The sequence below is a fragment of the Moschus berezovskii genome, chromosome 3, assembly GCF_049115385.1.
Source record: "Moschus berezovskii isolate FMDL1 chromosome 3, NW_MosBer_1.0, whole genome shotgun sequence".
NCBI lineage: Eukaryota > Metazoa > Chordata > Mammalia > Artiodactyla > Moschidae > Moschus > Moschus berezovskii.
Window position 1 is genome coordinate 86,885,068 of NC_142462.1, and position 15,069 is coordinate 86,900,136.

General features: G+C 43.2%; 1 protein-coding gene across 1 annotated transcript in view; it reads right to left on the reverse strand.

Annotated features, from left to right (window-relative positions):
• Positions 1-15,069, reverse strand: part of BLVRA (biliverdin reductase A) — a 53,008-nt gene that overhangs the window by 9,314 nt on the left and 28,625 nt on the right. Inside the window, exons 3-5 of the mRNA XM_055421128.2 lie at positions 12,499-12,620; positions 9,415-9,534; positions 5,777-5,874 (exon numbers count right to left, since the gene is read on the reverse strand). Coding sequence (XP_055277103.1) covers positions 5,777-5,874; positions 9,415-9,534; positions 12,499-12,620 — 340 coding nt within the window. The remainder of the gene's footprint in view (positions 1-5,776; positions 5,875-9,414; positions 9,535-12,498; positions 12,621-15,069) is intronic.

Consider the following 15,069-nt stretch of genomic DNA (forward strand, 5'->3'; position numbering starts at 1 on the left):
AAATAGTTATAGCAACAAAAATATGAGAGCAAGCCAGAAACAGGCATGGATTATGAAATAAGAACTTCTTAGGAGAAAATGAAAGGGCATCTTGCAATGAATGGACTTGAAGTCTCAACTCATTCATTTTCTCACACATATTTCACCAGCTTTCTAAAATAACTAGTAATTTATGAAATTCTCAAGAACCATTTTGGCCTCATCTTTCAAAATAGGGTGTTTTGTCTATCTTAGAAATAATAAATGCTTTTAAATTTGGGAGGAAAATGAGAAGTAAAAATACCATGATCCTATTTACCAGAAAGAACCACTACTAATATATTGGTTTATTTCCCTTTTGTCATTCTGCTGTGAATTATTTTTCATGATTGTGATCATACGGTAGAAACAAAATTATTTTTAGTTTTAAAGTGTAAATGTAAATTCATGTCATTGTAGAAAACTGAGAAAATGTGAAAGCGCATAAAGAAAAAAATGAAACCACTCAGAATGCTACCAGTTAATCACTGTTGCCATAGTGTTTCATTTGCTTTTTTTCCCCTCTTATGTGACAGGATGTTGACACTGATGTTTAAGTAACACAGGAAAGATCTCAGATCCTAGCTGAGAGATAACTGGAAAGGAAGTTTGGTAGTAGATAATGTCACTGTGGGTATAAATGACCGACAGGACATGGGCACTAGGGAACTTTCTGGAATAATAAAAATGTTCTGATCTTGACTGGAGTAATCATTACATGGGTATATACTCTGTCCAAATTCATTTAACTCTGCACTTAAAATCTCTGAATTTATCACAAGGAAATTCTATTTCAAATTACAAAAACTCAGATAATCAGGTGAACACCAGAATTATTATTCAATTTCTTCACTGGCTTTGGTGTTAGCCTGTTCAGAGCTAGTTTTGTAGAAGAAATAAAAAGTACTTCTCAGAAATTCTTGTGTCATAGGGTTCGTGATTTGTAACTAGTTTAACCACCGGCACAAGTGCTAGAAAAGCTTATCTCACTTGTTATTTAAATGTGTCAGAGTCGGCAAGCTATCCCATCTGATTGGTGCAGTAACAGATGGGGCTAGAGATTCATTTTATGTGTGCCCATGAAAACAAAAATATGATTTTCCATTCTATTTGTGATATTTAAAATGCAAAGAGTACCCTTAACCAAGCAGTAGTCAACTATATGATACCTAATGCTGAAACTATTTTCTATGGTGTCCTGGGTAAATATGTTGGAACAGTCATGATTCTTAGAAAACTCTTTCTTGTATGAAGATGAGATCTCCATCTCTATTATTCTACCCCCTACCAGCAGAAGCAATACAACATAAATTTATTTTCTCTTTCTATGGAGAGCTTTTAATGTATCTTGTTTCTCCTTTACATTAAATATTTAAATTTCTCTAGTGATTTGTTCAAATTATGTGTAACTTTTTAAAATTTGTTTCTGTTTTGGGGGGCTATACTGTATATACAATTTAGTACCTTCTTAACAATTTTTAAAAATGTATTATTTCATACTACTAAAACAAATTATGCTCATTATAGGACACATGAAAAATAAAGTAAAATAGAAAGTAAATAAAATCATCCAAAATACCACTACCAAGAAATAACCACTATTAAAACAAATTGTCCACGCATCTGTATTTATTTTAAAGTGATACTACATGTAGTTCTGTAACCTGTTTTGTATTTGGTCATGTATCATGTACCTTTTTTATGACAGTAAGAATCTATGACTTTTAGAGCCTGAATAGTATTCATCAGATGAAAATACCACAATTAACCATTAACCATTCTCTTTTGAATACTGAATCTGCGTGCCAATTTTTGCTCTTAAAATGTTGGCATGAACGCTTCTGTACAAAATAATTTTTTAATGTATTTCTATAAAATTAGGTTTACAAAAGATCTGAACTTTTTACTATTCTTTGATATGTATTTTGACTTGCCCAAATTGTTCAATTAATGATGTTGCATTTGGGGCTTTCTAATTATTGTGCATCAACATTCCACTTGAGGTCAAATCCTCTCTTCAATTTTGATTGCTCTGATTCTCCTAAATTTATTTATTTTTTAAAAAATTGTAGTAAAACACGTAATATAAAATTTACCATATTAACCAATTTCCAGTCTACAGTCCAGTAGTATTAACTATAAGGACACTGTTGTACAAAAGATCTTTAGAATGTTTTCACTTTGCAAAACTGAAATTTGGTACCCAGCTAAAATAACTCCCTCTATTCCTCCACACCATCACTTCATGGGAAATAGATGGAAAAACAGTGGAGACAGTGTCAGACTTTATTTTTTGGGGCTCCAAAATCACTGCAGATGCTGATTGCAGCCATGAAATTAAAAGACGCTTACTCCTTGGAAGGAAAGTTATGACCAACCTAGATAGCATATTAAAAAGCAGAGACATTACTTTGCCAACAAAGGTCCGTCTAGTCAAGGCTATGGTTTTTCCCGTGGTCATGTATGGATGTGAGAGTTGGACTGTGAAGAAAGCTGATCGCCGAAGAATTGATGCTTTTGAACTGTGGTGTTGGAGAAGACTCTTGAGAGTCCCTTGTACCGTAAGGAGATCCAACCAATCCATTCTAAGGGAGATCGATCCTGGGTGTTCATTGGAAGGAATGATGCTAAAGCTGAAACTGCAATACTTTGGCCACCTCATGCGACGAGTTGACTCACTGGAAAAGACTCTGATGCTGGGAAGGGTTGGGGGCGGGAGGAGAAGGTGACGACCGAGAATTAGATGGCTGGATGGCATCACCGACTTTGTGGACATGGGTTTGAGTGAACTCCGGGAGTTGGTGATGGACAGGGAGGCCTGGCGTGCTGTGATTCATGGGGTCGTGGAGAGTCGGACACGACTGAGCGACTGAACTGAACTGAACTGAACTGATTCCTCCACACCACTCCCTAGCAGCCATCCTTCTATTTTCTGTTTCTATGACTCTAACTATTCTAGATACTTCACATAATCTCTTTGTGACTAGCTTATGTTACTTACCATAATATTCTCAAGATTCTTCCATGTTGTAACTTGTGACAAGATTCACTTCTTTCTTAAGGCTGAATAATATTCCATTGTATATATTGACCACATTTTCTTTATCCATTCATTCATCAATGCACATCTGAGTTGTTTCCACTTCTTGGTTATTGTGAATAATGTGCTATGAACCAGAGTGTGCAAATATCTCTTCCAAATCCTTTAAAGTCTTTTCAGTTTATACCCAGAACTGGGATTGCAGGATCATATGGTAATTCTAGTTATAAATTTTTCAGAAACCTCCATACAGTTTTCCAGAGTGACTGAACCATATTATATTCCCACCAATAGGGCACAAGGGCTCTAATTAATTTCTCCACACTCTTACTGGCATTTGTTGTTTTGTTTCGTTTCTTTGTTTTGTTTTGGCCATACTGTGTGGCATGTGGGATTTTAGTTCCCTTGCCAGGGATCAAATCCGTGCCCCCTGCATAGAAGCTTGGAGTCTTAACTACTGGACCAAAAAGGAAGTCCCCGTTTCGTTTTTTTTTAATAGTGGCTATCTTCATGGGTTTGAGGAGATATTTCAACGCGGTTTTGATTTGCATTCCTTTAATCATTAGTGATGTGTGCTCAGTTGCTCAGTCATGTCCGACTCTCTGTGGCCTCATGGACTGTAGCCCACCAGGCTCCTCTGTCCATGTAATTTTCCAGGCAAGAATACTGGAGCGAGTTGCCATTTCCTTCTCCAGGAGATCTTCCCGACACAGGGATTGAACTCGCATCTTGCATCTCCTGCATTGGCAGGTGGATTCTTTACCAGCTGCCATGTAAGTTTCTGTACCAATTATGGTTTCCCTGGACCCAATGGTCTTATAAACAGCAACATTAGCTCAAAGAATTGTGGACATCACAAAATATGGTTCTTTTAGACTTGAGAAATACACGCCCTTCAATAGTGCCTTAATACTCTATAATCTCTAATTTGAGTAAGGAAAAAATTCAGGCTGCTCTCAGAAGGACTTGGAAGTGAGATTCAATTCAGACCGATGGTCCCTCAGTTTCCTCTGGTGACCCTATAAGAAACAGGGAAATTGCAAATTCCCTGTACATCTATGCCTTTCTCTAGTGTGAATTCTCCAGTGTTCAAACAGATTTGCTCGTCAACTATTTCCCACATTTAGTGTACTCGTAAGAAACAGCAACCCACTCCAGTACTCTTGCCTGGAGAATCCCACGGACGGAGGAGCCTGGTAGGCTACAGTCCATGGGGTCGCAAAGAGTTGGACACGACTGAGCGACTTCACTTTCACTTTTCACTTTCAAGGCCTTTCTCCAGTGTGATAATCATTAGTGACAACGAGCATCTTTTTGTATGCCTGTTAGCCATTTGTAAATCTTCTTTGGAGAAGTACCTATTCAGGTTCTTTGTGTATTTTAAAATCAGGTTATTTATTGTTGTTGTTGAGTGTTAAGAGCTCTTTATATAATCTGGATATTAACCCTTATCAGGTACCTGATTTGCAAATACATTCTCCCGTTCTGTAGGTGGCCTTGTCACTCTGTTGAGTGTCTCCTTTGTTGTGCAGAAGCTTTTTTTAGTTTAGTGCAAAATCCTATGTCTACTTTTGCTTTTGTTGCCTGTACTTTGGGTGTCACATCCAGAAAAAAATCACTGCCATGGCCAACGTCCAGAAGCTTTTCCCTACATTTTCTTCCAGGAGTTTTATAGTTTTACACCTTACTTTTAGGGCTGTATGAGTTAAAATGGTATAAGGTAAAGGTACAACTTCATTCTTTTGCATGTGGCTATCCATCTCTCCCAACACTTTCTGTTAAAGAGACCGTCCATTCCCCCACTGTGTGATCTCAAAGACCCTTGTCAAAGATCACTTGAACATCTATATAGACAAGGGTTTGTTTCTGGGCTCTCTATTCTATTCCATTGGACTATATGTCTTTTAAAAAATATTTCTTTATATTTGACTGCATCAGGTCTTAGTGGTGGCATGTGGGCTTCTCTCCAGTTGAGGTGTTCAGCAAGGCTCAGAGGAAAAAATGTGAACTTCAGAGCCCAGAGGGATTGAAATCAAATCTCCACCTCTCATTTAGTGGTCATATTACTAGCTTTTTGATCTGGTACAAAACTTTTTAAAAAAGTATAGTAGATGTACAATATTATATAAGTTACAGGCATACAATTTTTCAAGGTTATGCTCCATTTCTGGTAGAAAATTTTTGACTTCTCTGAGCCATGGATTCCTATACATAAGCTAGAGAAAATACCTACCTCCAAGGATTTCTAAGAGAATTAAGCAAAATAACATATGCTTAGAAGAGTTTCCAAGTTCCCAGTATTAATAAACGGTGCTCCTCTTGAGAAACAACAAAAACTATAAACTGTGCACATCAGACAATCAATTACCCTAATCTAGGCGTTTTTCCATTAGCAATACAAGTATCACATGTATAAAAACAAGACAGTATAATATTAGCGTAAGTGGACGCTAATTCATATTTTTCATTAGAGTAAAAGTCTTGAACAAAAGTCTGCAAATTCCCACCCATCCCTCTGCCCTGTTGTTCCTCCACAAACACACCCCCACCCCCACGCTTGATGTGCCTACAGTATAGGGGCTGGGCTGGGAGCCCCTGAGCCAGTAACATATCTGACACAGGGTTGTTTATAAGGCAAAAGATGGTACCATAGAAGTCTTAGAGGCAGGAATTCTTAGTAAGAGGGTGTGTGCTCCAGACGCACAGAACATACATCACCTTTCTGCTCGGCCAACTCCCACAGGTCCTTAGCTGCCACCCAAGACAGTGTCATGGGATATTCCACAAGGACATGCTTTCCAGCATTCAGGAATTGCCTTTGGAAAAGAGGGATAAATACAGATAAAATGTACTTCAAATGTACCCTGCATGACAGATTGTGAAAAATGCACACAAGTCTCCGGGTAAATGTGTCATGATGGAATGCAGATGAGAGTCAGGGCCAGGGAATGGGGAGGACGAACTGCATCTCGTGCTATTTTCTACTAAGCAGTAAGAGAAAGGCTTTCTAGTTATGCGCTCACTTGAACATTCACCCATTTATCCATTGACATATCCAACCAGGGACTATTTACCAGTTATTCTGGAGGAGAAATACAGCTGTGTCAACAGGTAAAGTGTCTATTACCACAGTCAGTTCCCAACTCCCAGAGTTGGTGATGGACAGGGAGGCCTGGTGTGCTGCAGTCCTTGGGCAGCGACTGAAAGTCGCTTGGTTGTGTCCAACTCTTTGCGACCCATGGACTGCAGCATGCCAGGCCTCTCTGTCCACCAACTCCTGGAGCTTACTCAAACTCATGACCATGAAGTCAGTGATGCCATCCAACCATCTCATCCTCTGTCATCCTCTTCTCCTCCTGCCTTCAATCTTTCCCAGCATCAGGATCTTTTCAAATGAGTCAGTTCTTTGCATCAGGTGGCCAAAGTATTGGAGTTTCAGCTTCAACATCAATCCTTCCACTGAATATTCAGGACTGATTTCCTCTAGAATGGACTGGTTGGATCTCCTTGCAGTCCAAGGGACTCTCAAGTCTTTTCTCCAATACCACAGTTCAAAAGCATCAATTCTTCGGCGATCAGCTTTCTTCACAGTCCAACTCTCACATCCATACATGACCACGGGAAAAACCATAGCCTTGACTAGACGGACCTTTGTTGGCAAAGTAATGTTTCTGCTTTGTAATATGCTATCTAGGTAGGTCATAACTTTTCTTCCAAGGAGCAAGCATCTTTTAATTTCATGGCTGCAGTCACCATCTGCAGTGATTTTGGAGCCCCCCAAAATAAAGTCTGACACTGTTTCCACTGTTTCTCCATCTATTTCCCATGAAGTGATGGGACCAGATGCTATGATCTTAGTCTTGCCAATGTTGAGCTTTAAGCCAACTTTTTCATTCTCCTCTTATATTTTCATCAAGAGGCTCTTTAGTTCTTCTTTGCTTTCTGCCATAAGGGTGGTATCATCTGCATATATGAGGTTATTGATATTTCTTCCAGCAATCTTGATTCTAGCTTGTGCTTTATCCAGTCCAGCATTTCTCACGATGTACTCTGCATATAAGTTAAATAAGCAGGGTGACATTATACAGCCTTGATGTACTCCTTTCCTGATTCGGAACCAGTCTGTTGTTCCATTTCCAGTTCTAACTGTTGCTTCTTGACCTGCATACAGATTTCTCAGGAGGCAGGTCAGGTGCTCTGGTATTCCCATCTTGTTAAGAATTTCCCACAGTTTGCTGTGATCCACACAGTCAAAGGCTTTGACGTAGTCAATAAGGCAGAAGTAGATGTTTTTCTGGAATTTTCTCACTTTTCCCATGATCCAGCGGATGTTGGCAATTTGATCTCTGGTTCCTCTGCCTTTTCTAAATCCAGCTTGAACACCTGGAAGTTCACAGTTCACGTACTATTGAAGCCTGGCTTGGAGAATTTTGAGCATTACTTTACTAGCGTGTGAGATGAGTGCAATTGTATGGTAGTCTGAACATTCTTCGGCACTGCCTTTTCTTTGGGGTAGGAATGAAAACTCACCTTTTCCAGTCCTGTGGCCACTGCTGAGTCTTCCAAATTTGCTGGCATATTGAGTGCAGCACTTTCACAGCGTCATGTTTTAGGATTTGAAATAGCTCAACTGGAATTCTATCACCTCTACTAGCTCCATTACCACATGACAGCTATAATAAAGACCACAAAACTCATGGCAGCCATTCCTGTCTGAGGCAATTGGAAAACATTTCACTAAGGCTCTGAACTGGGTCTTGAAGTATAAACAGGCATTTTGCAGGTGCCAGGGGATGAGGGTGTTTCACAATGAGCAGCATAGGCAGGGGCTTGGGCATTTATGGGGCTTTGTCCATTAAGACATGGTGTGAATTTCAGCGTTTCTGTGTGGCAGGGGAGGGGAGTGAGAGAGAAATGAGGTCCTAAGAGGAGCTGGGAGTCTGATGTAAAGGAAGGACCCGGAGTGCTGTGCTCAGAAGTCCGGCTTTTATGCTCTAGATATTCTAGGGGACAAACATTGATAAGTATGGGAATTATATGATTACTTAGTTCAGGTCTTCTCTGGTGCCAAAGAAGGTTAAGGGGATCCACATAAAGGTGCTTCTGTCCATATTTAAAGTGAGTGTGATAAAAAGAGAACAGCTGGCTTCTGGGCAACCACACTGTGGAAGTAGCTGTAGTTTAATGTCAGAACCTAAACAGAAAACTGAGCTCCAGGTGCAGGTGGCACTGTCTTGTTAGCTGCCAGGTTTTCCATGGGGCTCTTCCTTCCAGGCTCCATTCCACCAAATGCCTGGAGAGCTCTAGGCTTTGCATTCAAAGGTGGGGCAGGGGGTAGGGTATGTGTGGGGGAAACATTTCATTTCTCTTACTCTATGAATATAATGCAACCTCCCCAATCTTAAGCCACCACTGTTTCCTTAATCATCTCATGGCAAAAAACACTTTCTATTAAAGAACTCCTAGAGATAGTCTCCGGAGAAGGCAATGGCAAGCCACTCCAGTACTCTTGCCTAGAAAATCCCATGGACGGAGGAGCCTGGTAGGCTGCAGTCCGTGGGGTCGCTAAGGGTCGGACACGACTGAGCAACTTCACGTTCACTTTTCACTTTCACACACTGGAGAAGGAAATGGCAACCCACTCCAGTGTTCTTGCCTGGAGAATCCCAGGGACGGGGGAGCCTGGTGGGCTTCCGTCTATGGGGTCACACAGAGTCGGACACGACTGAAGTGACTTAGCAGCAGCAGCAGCAGAGATAGTCTCAGAGAGATTTCATGTTGTTTAAAGTGCAAAAGATAAAATGTTGGAAGCTGAAAGAACTATGGCATTTCTCCAAAAAAGACATTGGCTCCATATCCTAAGTTGTAAGTTATATGCTGAGAAGAAGGCAAATGTTGGTCGCTCAGTCATGTCTGACTCTGCGGCCGGTGGACTATAGCCTGCCAGGCTCCTCTGTCCATGGAATTCTCCAGGCCAGAATACTGGAGTGGGTAGCCTTTCCTTTCTTCAGATCTTCCTTACCCAGAGATCGAACCCAGGTCTCCCACATTGTAGGCAGATTCTAAGAAGGCAGGCACTAGTCAAACTACTCTCAATAAATTTTTTTACAATGAAATAAAGCACTTTAATTATTAACATGTCTAATGTTTTAAATTATGGTGAATTAAATATTAGTTCTACTATATTTTTCATGTCCTTATGCCTTTATAACCCATAGTGAGAGTTGACATTTTGACAACAATTTTTTAAAGTCCTGGATCCATCCCACTGATTATTAAGATCCCTGTGTAAGATGTCAGCCCAGGTATTTTCATTGTCCTGTACTACTGTGCAAGGTGAGGATTTGAACACCCACCTGATGTAGTCCTCGTGGCTGGAGCTCTCACTGCAGATAAAAGCAACCTCGACCTCTTGACTGGAAAGAGCATCTTCCAGAGAAATTTGCGGCACCTCATCAATGCTCCCCAGCTCTCGTCTGTTTGAGAAGAACAGACAAGTGGCACTCAAAGCAGGCAGAACATCAGCTGAGAATAAATGGGTGCCATCCTGCTCCCCAGCTCCCAACAATGTCCTGGTGATCAGCTTTTGGAAATGAAGAAAGCAATTTCTTCCATCTCATTTCCAGGGCACTTTCAGCACAGAGTAAGAAACAGAGCCTCCAGCACAGAGTAAGAAATTGGGGAACTGGCATTGAGTGCCGATACCACTGCTAACAACCTGTATGATGTGGGAGCCTTTGAATTTACGTCATCTCTAAAATAAAAAGAACGGATCTCCTGTTATAAGAAGTAATCCCTATGGTCACTGCCAGCTCCAAGCTCTTGGCCAGACAGTAGGACTACCAAACCTAATCCAGATCCAAGACACTAACACGTCTGAGGGGCACAGTACTGTGTGGCTTTGAGCTCCTTCACGTTCATCACGGCCTTGTGTCCGTCAAGCAGAAGGTGGGCATCACTGCCTCCTTTATAGCCGACCTGACAAAGGCCAGAGAGGCAGGGGCTCCACAGCTAACTGTTGTAGGGGCAGGACAGGAGCCTGAGTCTTCTGACTCCCACACGGTAAGAAGGACCCCTGCTTTAGAACAGCTGAGAGTGCTGGCTGCACACTGCCCTGGGGCCGAGGCTGGAGCAGAGCAGCAATCCTCCAACAAAGGTTGTCACAGAGGAAATGGGGTAGCTGGCAGGAGGCTTGGGGGCAGTGCAGAGCCTCCTTGAGTGGCAGCAGCCAGAGGGCAGCTGGGGAAGTTTGGCTGCTGAAGAACATTCTGGTAGGTTCTTTCCTCTGGGGGCCACACATCTGCACTGCTTGGTCTGACCAATGCCTCTTGCATGCCTCCCTGTGCCTTCCCAGTAGGGAAGATGTGGTGAAGAGAAAAAGTTAAAATTTTACATAACCTCCTGCTCGTTTTGCCTCTGTAACTCAAGCTTGCTCCTTGCAAAGTCTGGAACATATAGCTCACGTAGTCTCAGAAAGACTTTTAACACTAGGAATTGGAGCTTATCTCACTCACCCTTGTCCTGCTTTTTGCAATTGCCCAACCCTGCAAACCTGCTTAATCATGCCTGTCCATGTAAAGGTCAAGCATCCCCCTCCCCATCTTGACTGCTGTTCCCATGCTCACGAAACCCCTTAAACCAGCCTGTTAGCAGCTAGGTTTGCCCTCTATAGTCTGTCTATAAAAACTCTGTAACCCCTTTGTTCGGGGCTCAGAGCTTATAGTGTTAACTCTTCTGGGCTCACTGGCATAATAAACCTGAGTTATTCAATTCTCCAAGTGTGGTGCTTGGTTTCTCGATTACTGGATTCTGCAACAGTGGGAAATGAGCTAAAGTCCTCAGCTTCTAGCAAGCTCGGTCTGGTAGAGGGAGGAAGAGACTCCATAACCACAACACAAGACTAACAGGAGGCGGGGTCTTCCCTGGTGGTTCAGTAGTTAAAACTCTGTGTTTCCAATGCAGGGGGCACGGGTTTGATGCCTGGTTGGGGAACTAAGATCCCATGTGCCGTGCAGCATGGCCAAATAAAAATAACTGGAGTAATGCTGTGCCAGGGGTGCAAGTGGGAGATTCCAGGAAGGTAAGGAACACCCAGTTCAGGGTTTCAGAAGAGGATTCCTGGAGAGATGACAGGTCTTAGCAGGTAGGTTGTGAGGAACAGACCATGTGGCGAGGGGACAGTGTGATAACAGCAGGGGCGTGGTAAAGCGAGAGGAAGGGAGGATGAGCTGGCCATCCTATGGGACCTGGGCAGGTTAGGCATGGCGCCAGCTGGCAGAGGAGGGCTGATGGGGAAGCAGAAGCCCCCCTTCAGCCCGGAGCCCTCGTACGTGAGATCCCAAATGCAGGCAGTGGAGCAGGGGGAGGAACAGTGCTGCTAATCGTGATATCTATCAAGTCTCCCATCTGTGCTGCTCCCTTAGAATCCTCCTGGGAGGGGAAGACTGACCAAGGACAGGTTGCCAGCACTTCTGGGTTGCCTCTGTGCCCCCAAATTCACTTTAAGTCCTTAAGGAAGGGCCAGGTTCTGAGACAGGCAAACTGGAAGCAAGCAGGTCCCATAAAATATGAAAGAACTTCTACATGGACCATCATGATGGTTACTTAAGCTCGTCTAAGTACTGACATTTAGGTGATTTCTCTAAAGCACTAAAAAGCAGAGACCTGCCTGACTTGCTCTCTGCCCCAATGCCTGGGCTGATACAGGGCCTACCTCAGCTTCACAATGACTGCTGACAACTGACGTTACATGCTGTGAGTTTTGTAAGTAGTGTGTGTGGAAGTGGTGGGGGTCAAGGAGGAGCTGAGGGTGAGTAAGGGAAGAAGAAACGCAGTGAAAGTTAGGTTTTGGCTGAGTTACAGGAGATAAATGATAATCCTTAAAAGCAGGGTTCAGAATTATCAAAGGGGAAATGAATACATGGTGTTTAAAAGCCGGGCTTTGGAATCAGATAGATGTGCACTGGTGTCCAGCTCTTCAATTTTTCCAGCTGTGTGACATCAGGCAAATTACTTAATCTCTCTGTGGTCAGCTTCTGTATCTGTCAAGTAGGTCGATATTGGCACTGATGTCAACTAACTGGTCAGGCTTACAAAGCCCAGGGCCCTGGGAAGGCTGTCATGGATAACTGATGGAACACACCTAAAGCCTTCTTTCAGGCCAACCCACGTGTGTTCACTGTGCCCCTCCTGTCACCGTCAGGCGCTGTGCTCACCTTCCCCGCCTCTGCCTTTGCAGTCCCCTACAGGATGACTCACTGCACGTCCCAGTTGCAGGGCCAGCACTCTTTAGTTCCCAGACCCGTCTGAGATCTTGTGGGGCTGACCCTGCACAGTTCCCTGGAATGACCCCAGAGCTGGCTTGCTCTCTCTGGGGTCTGGAGAACCCTAATCCATTGCACCCAGCTCTCAGGGAATCACAGGGCACAAAGCAAAGCCACCTGGACACGAAGCCAATCAGGTTCAGGAACGCTGAGGAAGCGTGTGGATTCCGCAGGTCCCGGATCCGAACAGAGCCGGCTCTGCCGACGCCGACCACCACCACACCAAACTTCCTCTCGGGCTGAAACACACGGGATCAAGGTGGGGCTTTAAAATGGTCCAGGCTCATACTTACAATGTTTAACTTGAGTATTTGTGTCCCCCGCTGCCGTGTATAGATGCTGAGCTTGTTTGGCTTGAGTACAATATCAACTGAAAAGACCAAATATTTTTCATTCTGACAAAATTTAAAATCCAACAAATATTTATAAAAATCTAAAAGAACACCCCCCAGATGAAACAGTCTGGGAAGATAGCATAGAACAGTAAAACAGACACGTGGGCAGGACCAGTCAGGGACCAGACAAGCAAGCCAGGAGCCAACACAGATCACAGAAGCCACAGCAGGGGAAGGGGAATGAGACTCCCTGAAATGCAGGGCTGGAGAGAAGTTAGCTCCCCGCAAAATATTTCTGTAGCCGCTCTGACCTGTGTTATCCATGGAAAAGGCTCCTTGTACACTTGGCTCTCCACCCACTTCTACTGCCACCTCCCCCTAATGAAAGATCTTCATCTTAAAGCTGTACCCAACCCTAATCTGGTACCTCTGTCCTCCCTCAATCCCTCCTCCAATGGATGTTCAAATCTGATGCAGCGGAGAGTCATACAGAAGTGACAGTGCTCAGTGAGATTTGGGGGGACAGGGCACACAGTCACACGGTCACCTTATTCAGACTCCTCACCACCCTGGCTTTCCAACTAATGTCACACTCACCCTACTGTGACAGCTTACTCATTATTTGGGTACAATGCATATAGTATTGGAATGAAAAATCAACTCAAGCTTTTCAAGTTATATAGCAACTTACTGATAAAAATTCTCTCTCTATATAAACCTCAAACCCAGTTCTTCTTGGATGCCTCCGAGCACAGAAACTCGAATGTCCCCCTTAGATTCCTCTTTCCTTCACCTTTGTCATCTGGGTGTCACCATTTCCTACAGAGTTTGCCCCCTTCCTGCATCCACTGCTCTAGTCTTGGCCCAGGACTTCTTTGCCTCTTGCCTAATGATCTGATAAATCCCCTCCTGGTCTCACCCTTCCCATGGGTGGTACCCCGGCCCGCCAGAGCAGATGCTTCAGATGAAAACTAAGTCTTTCCCCGATTAAAGCTCTTCATTTTCCCAGCTGTTACAGACTGAATGACTGTATCCCTCAAAAGGCATATTGGGATCCCTGTCCCCCAATATGATGGTAGTAGGAGGTGGAGCCTCTGGGTAATCAGGGTGAGATGAAGTCATGAGGGAGAAGCCCCCACGAATGGGGTTGGTACTTTTCTAAGAGTCACAAGACAGCTTGACTCCTCTCCACCCATGTGAGGACATGATGAGTCAGCAGACTGCAGCCCACAAAGTGGGCCCCCATATCTCAGCCTGATCTCAGACTTCCAGACTCTGAACTTCAAGAGAATTTCTGTGGCACTGTACAACAGCCCAAACCATGAGACAGTTTGTGAGAAAACAATTGAAGGGGAAAAAAAAATCCAAGTCCATGTTTTCTACCAAACACAAGTCCTTCCACAACCCAGCTCCAGCCTGCTTCTCCAGCACTGCCTCTCAGTCACCTCCTCCATGTGTAACTTTAGGCTTCCGACCTTATAGGAACACACAGGACTGTTTGCTCCCTCCCAGTCTTTGCACATCCTGTTCTCTTTGCCTGGAAGGAGCTTCTCCCTACCATCCACGGGGGGATGCCTTCAAAGCTTTCAAGACCTGGGCATCTTAAACCATATGAAGGCTTTCTGATGCTATCAGTTTTCTTTTTTTTTTTTTTTGGCATATAATGAAGATCACCCATTTTGTGTACAGTTCTATGGGTTCTGACCAACACACATATACCTAGCACAATCAAGACAGAGAACAGTTCTATCATCCCCTCCAAAATTACCCATACCCCTTTGCAGTCACCTGTTTCCCCTTCCAGGCAACCATTAACTTGTCTACCATCCCAGTAGTTTTGCCTTTTCTAGAATATCATATAAGTGAAATCACAATATGCAGTCTTTAGGGTCTGGCTTCCACTTAAAACAATGCATTTTTTATCTATGTTGTTATGTAACAATCATTTCTTTTTATTACTGAGTACTAGTCATAATAGCTTGTTTATCCATTTGGCAACTGAAGAACATGATGCTTCTGGTTCACATGAATTCATAATTTATTCAATTATGAATAAAGCTGCTATAGATAGTCATGTCCTACTTTCTGTGTAAGCAGAGTTCTCATTTAACTTGGGTAAATACCTGGGAATGAGTTTGCTGTGTCACAGGGCAAGTGTAGGCTTAACTTTATGAGCAACTGCCAAACTGTTTTTTTCCAAAGTGTACCTTTATACCTATACTGGTTTGCATTCTGTCACTGATGTCTGAGAGGCCCAGTGGTTCTGCATTCTCGCCAGCACCTGGTATCATCAGGTCCTCTCCTCTTTTCATTGTAGCCATTATAATAGGTGTGTTGCGGTCTCTCACTGAGG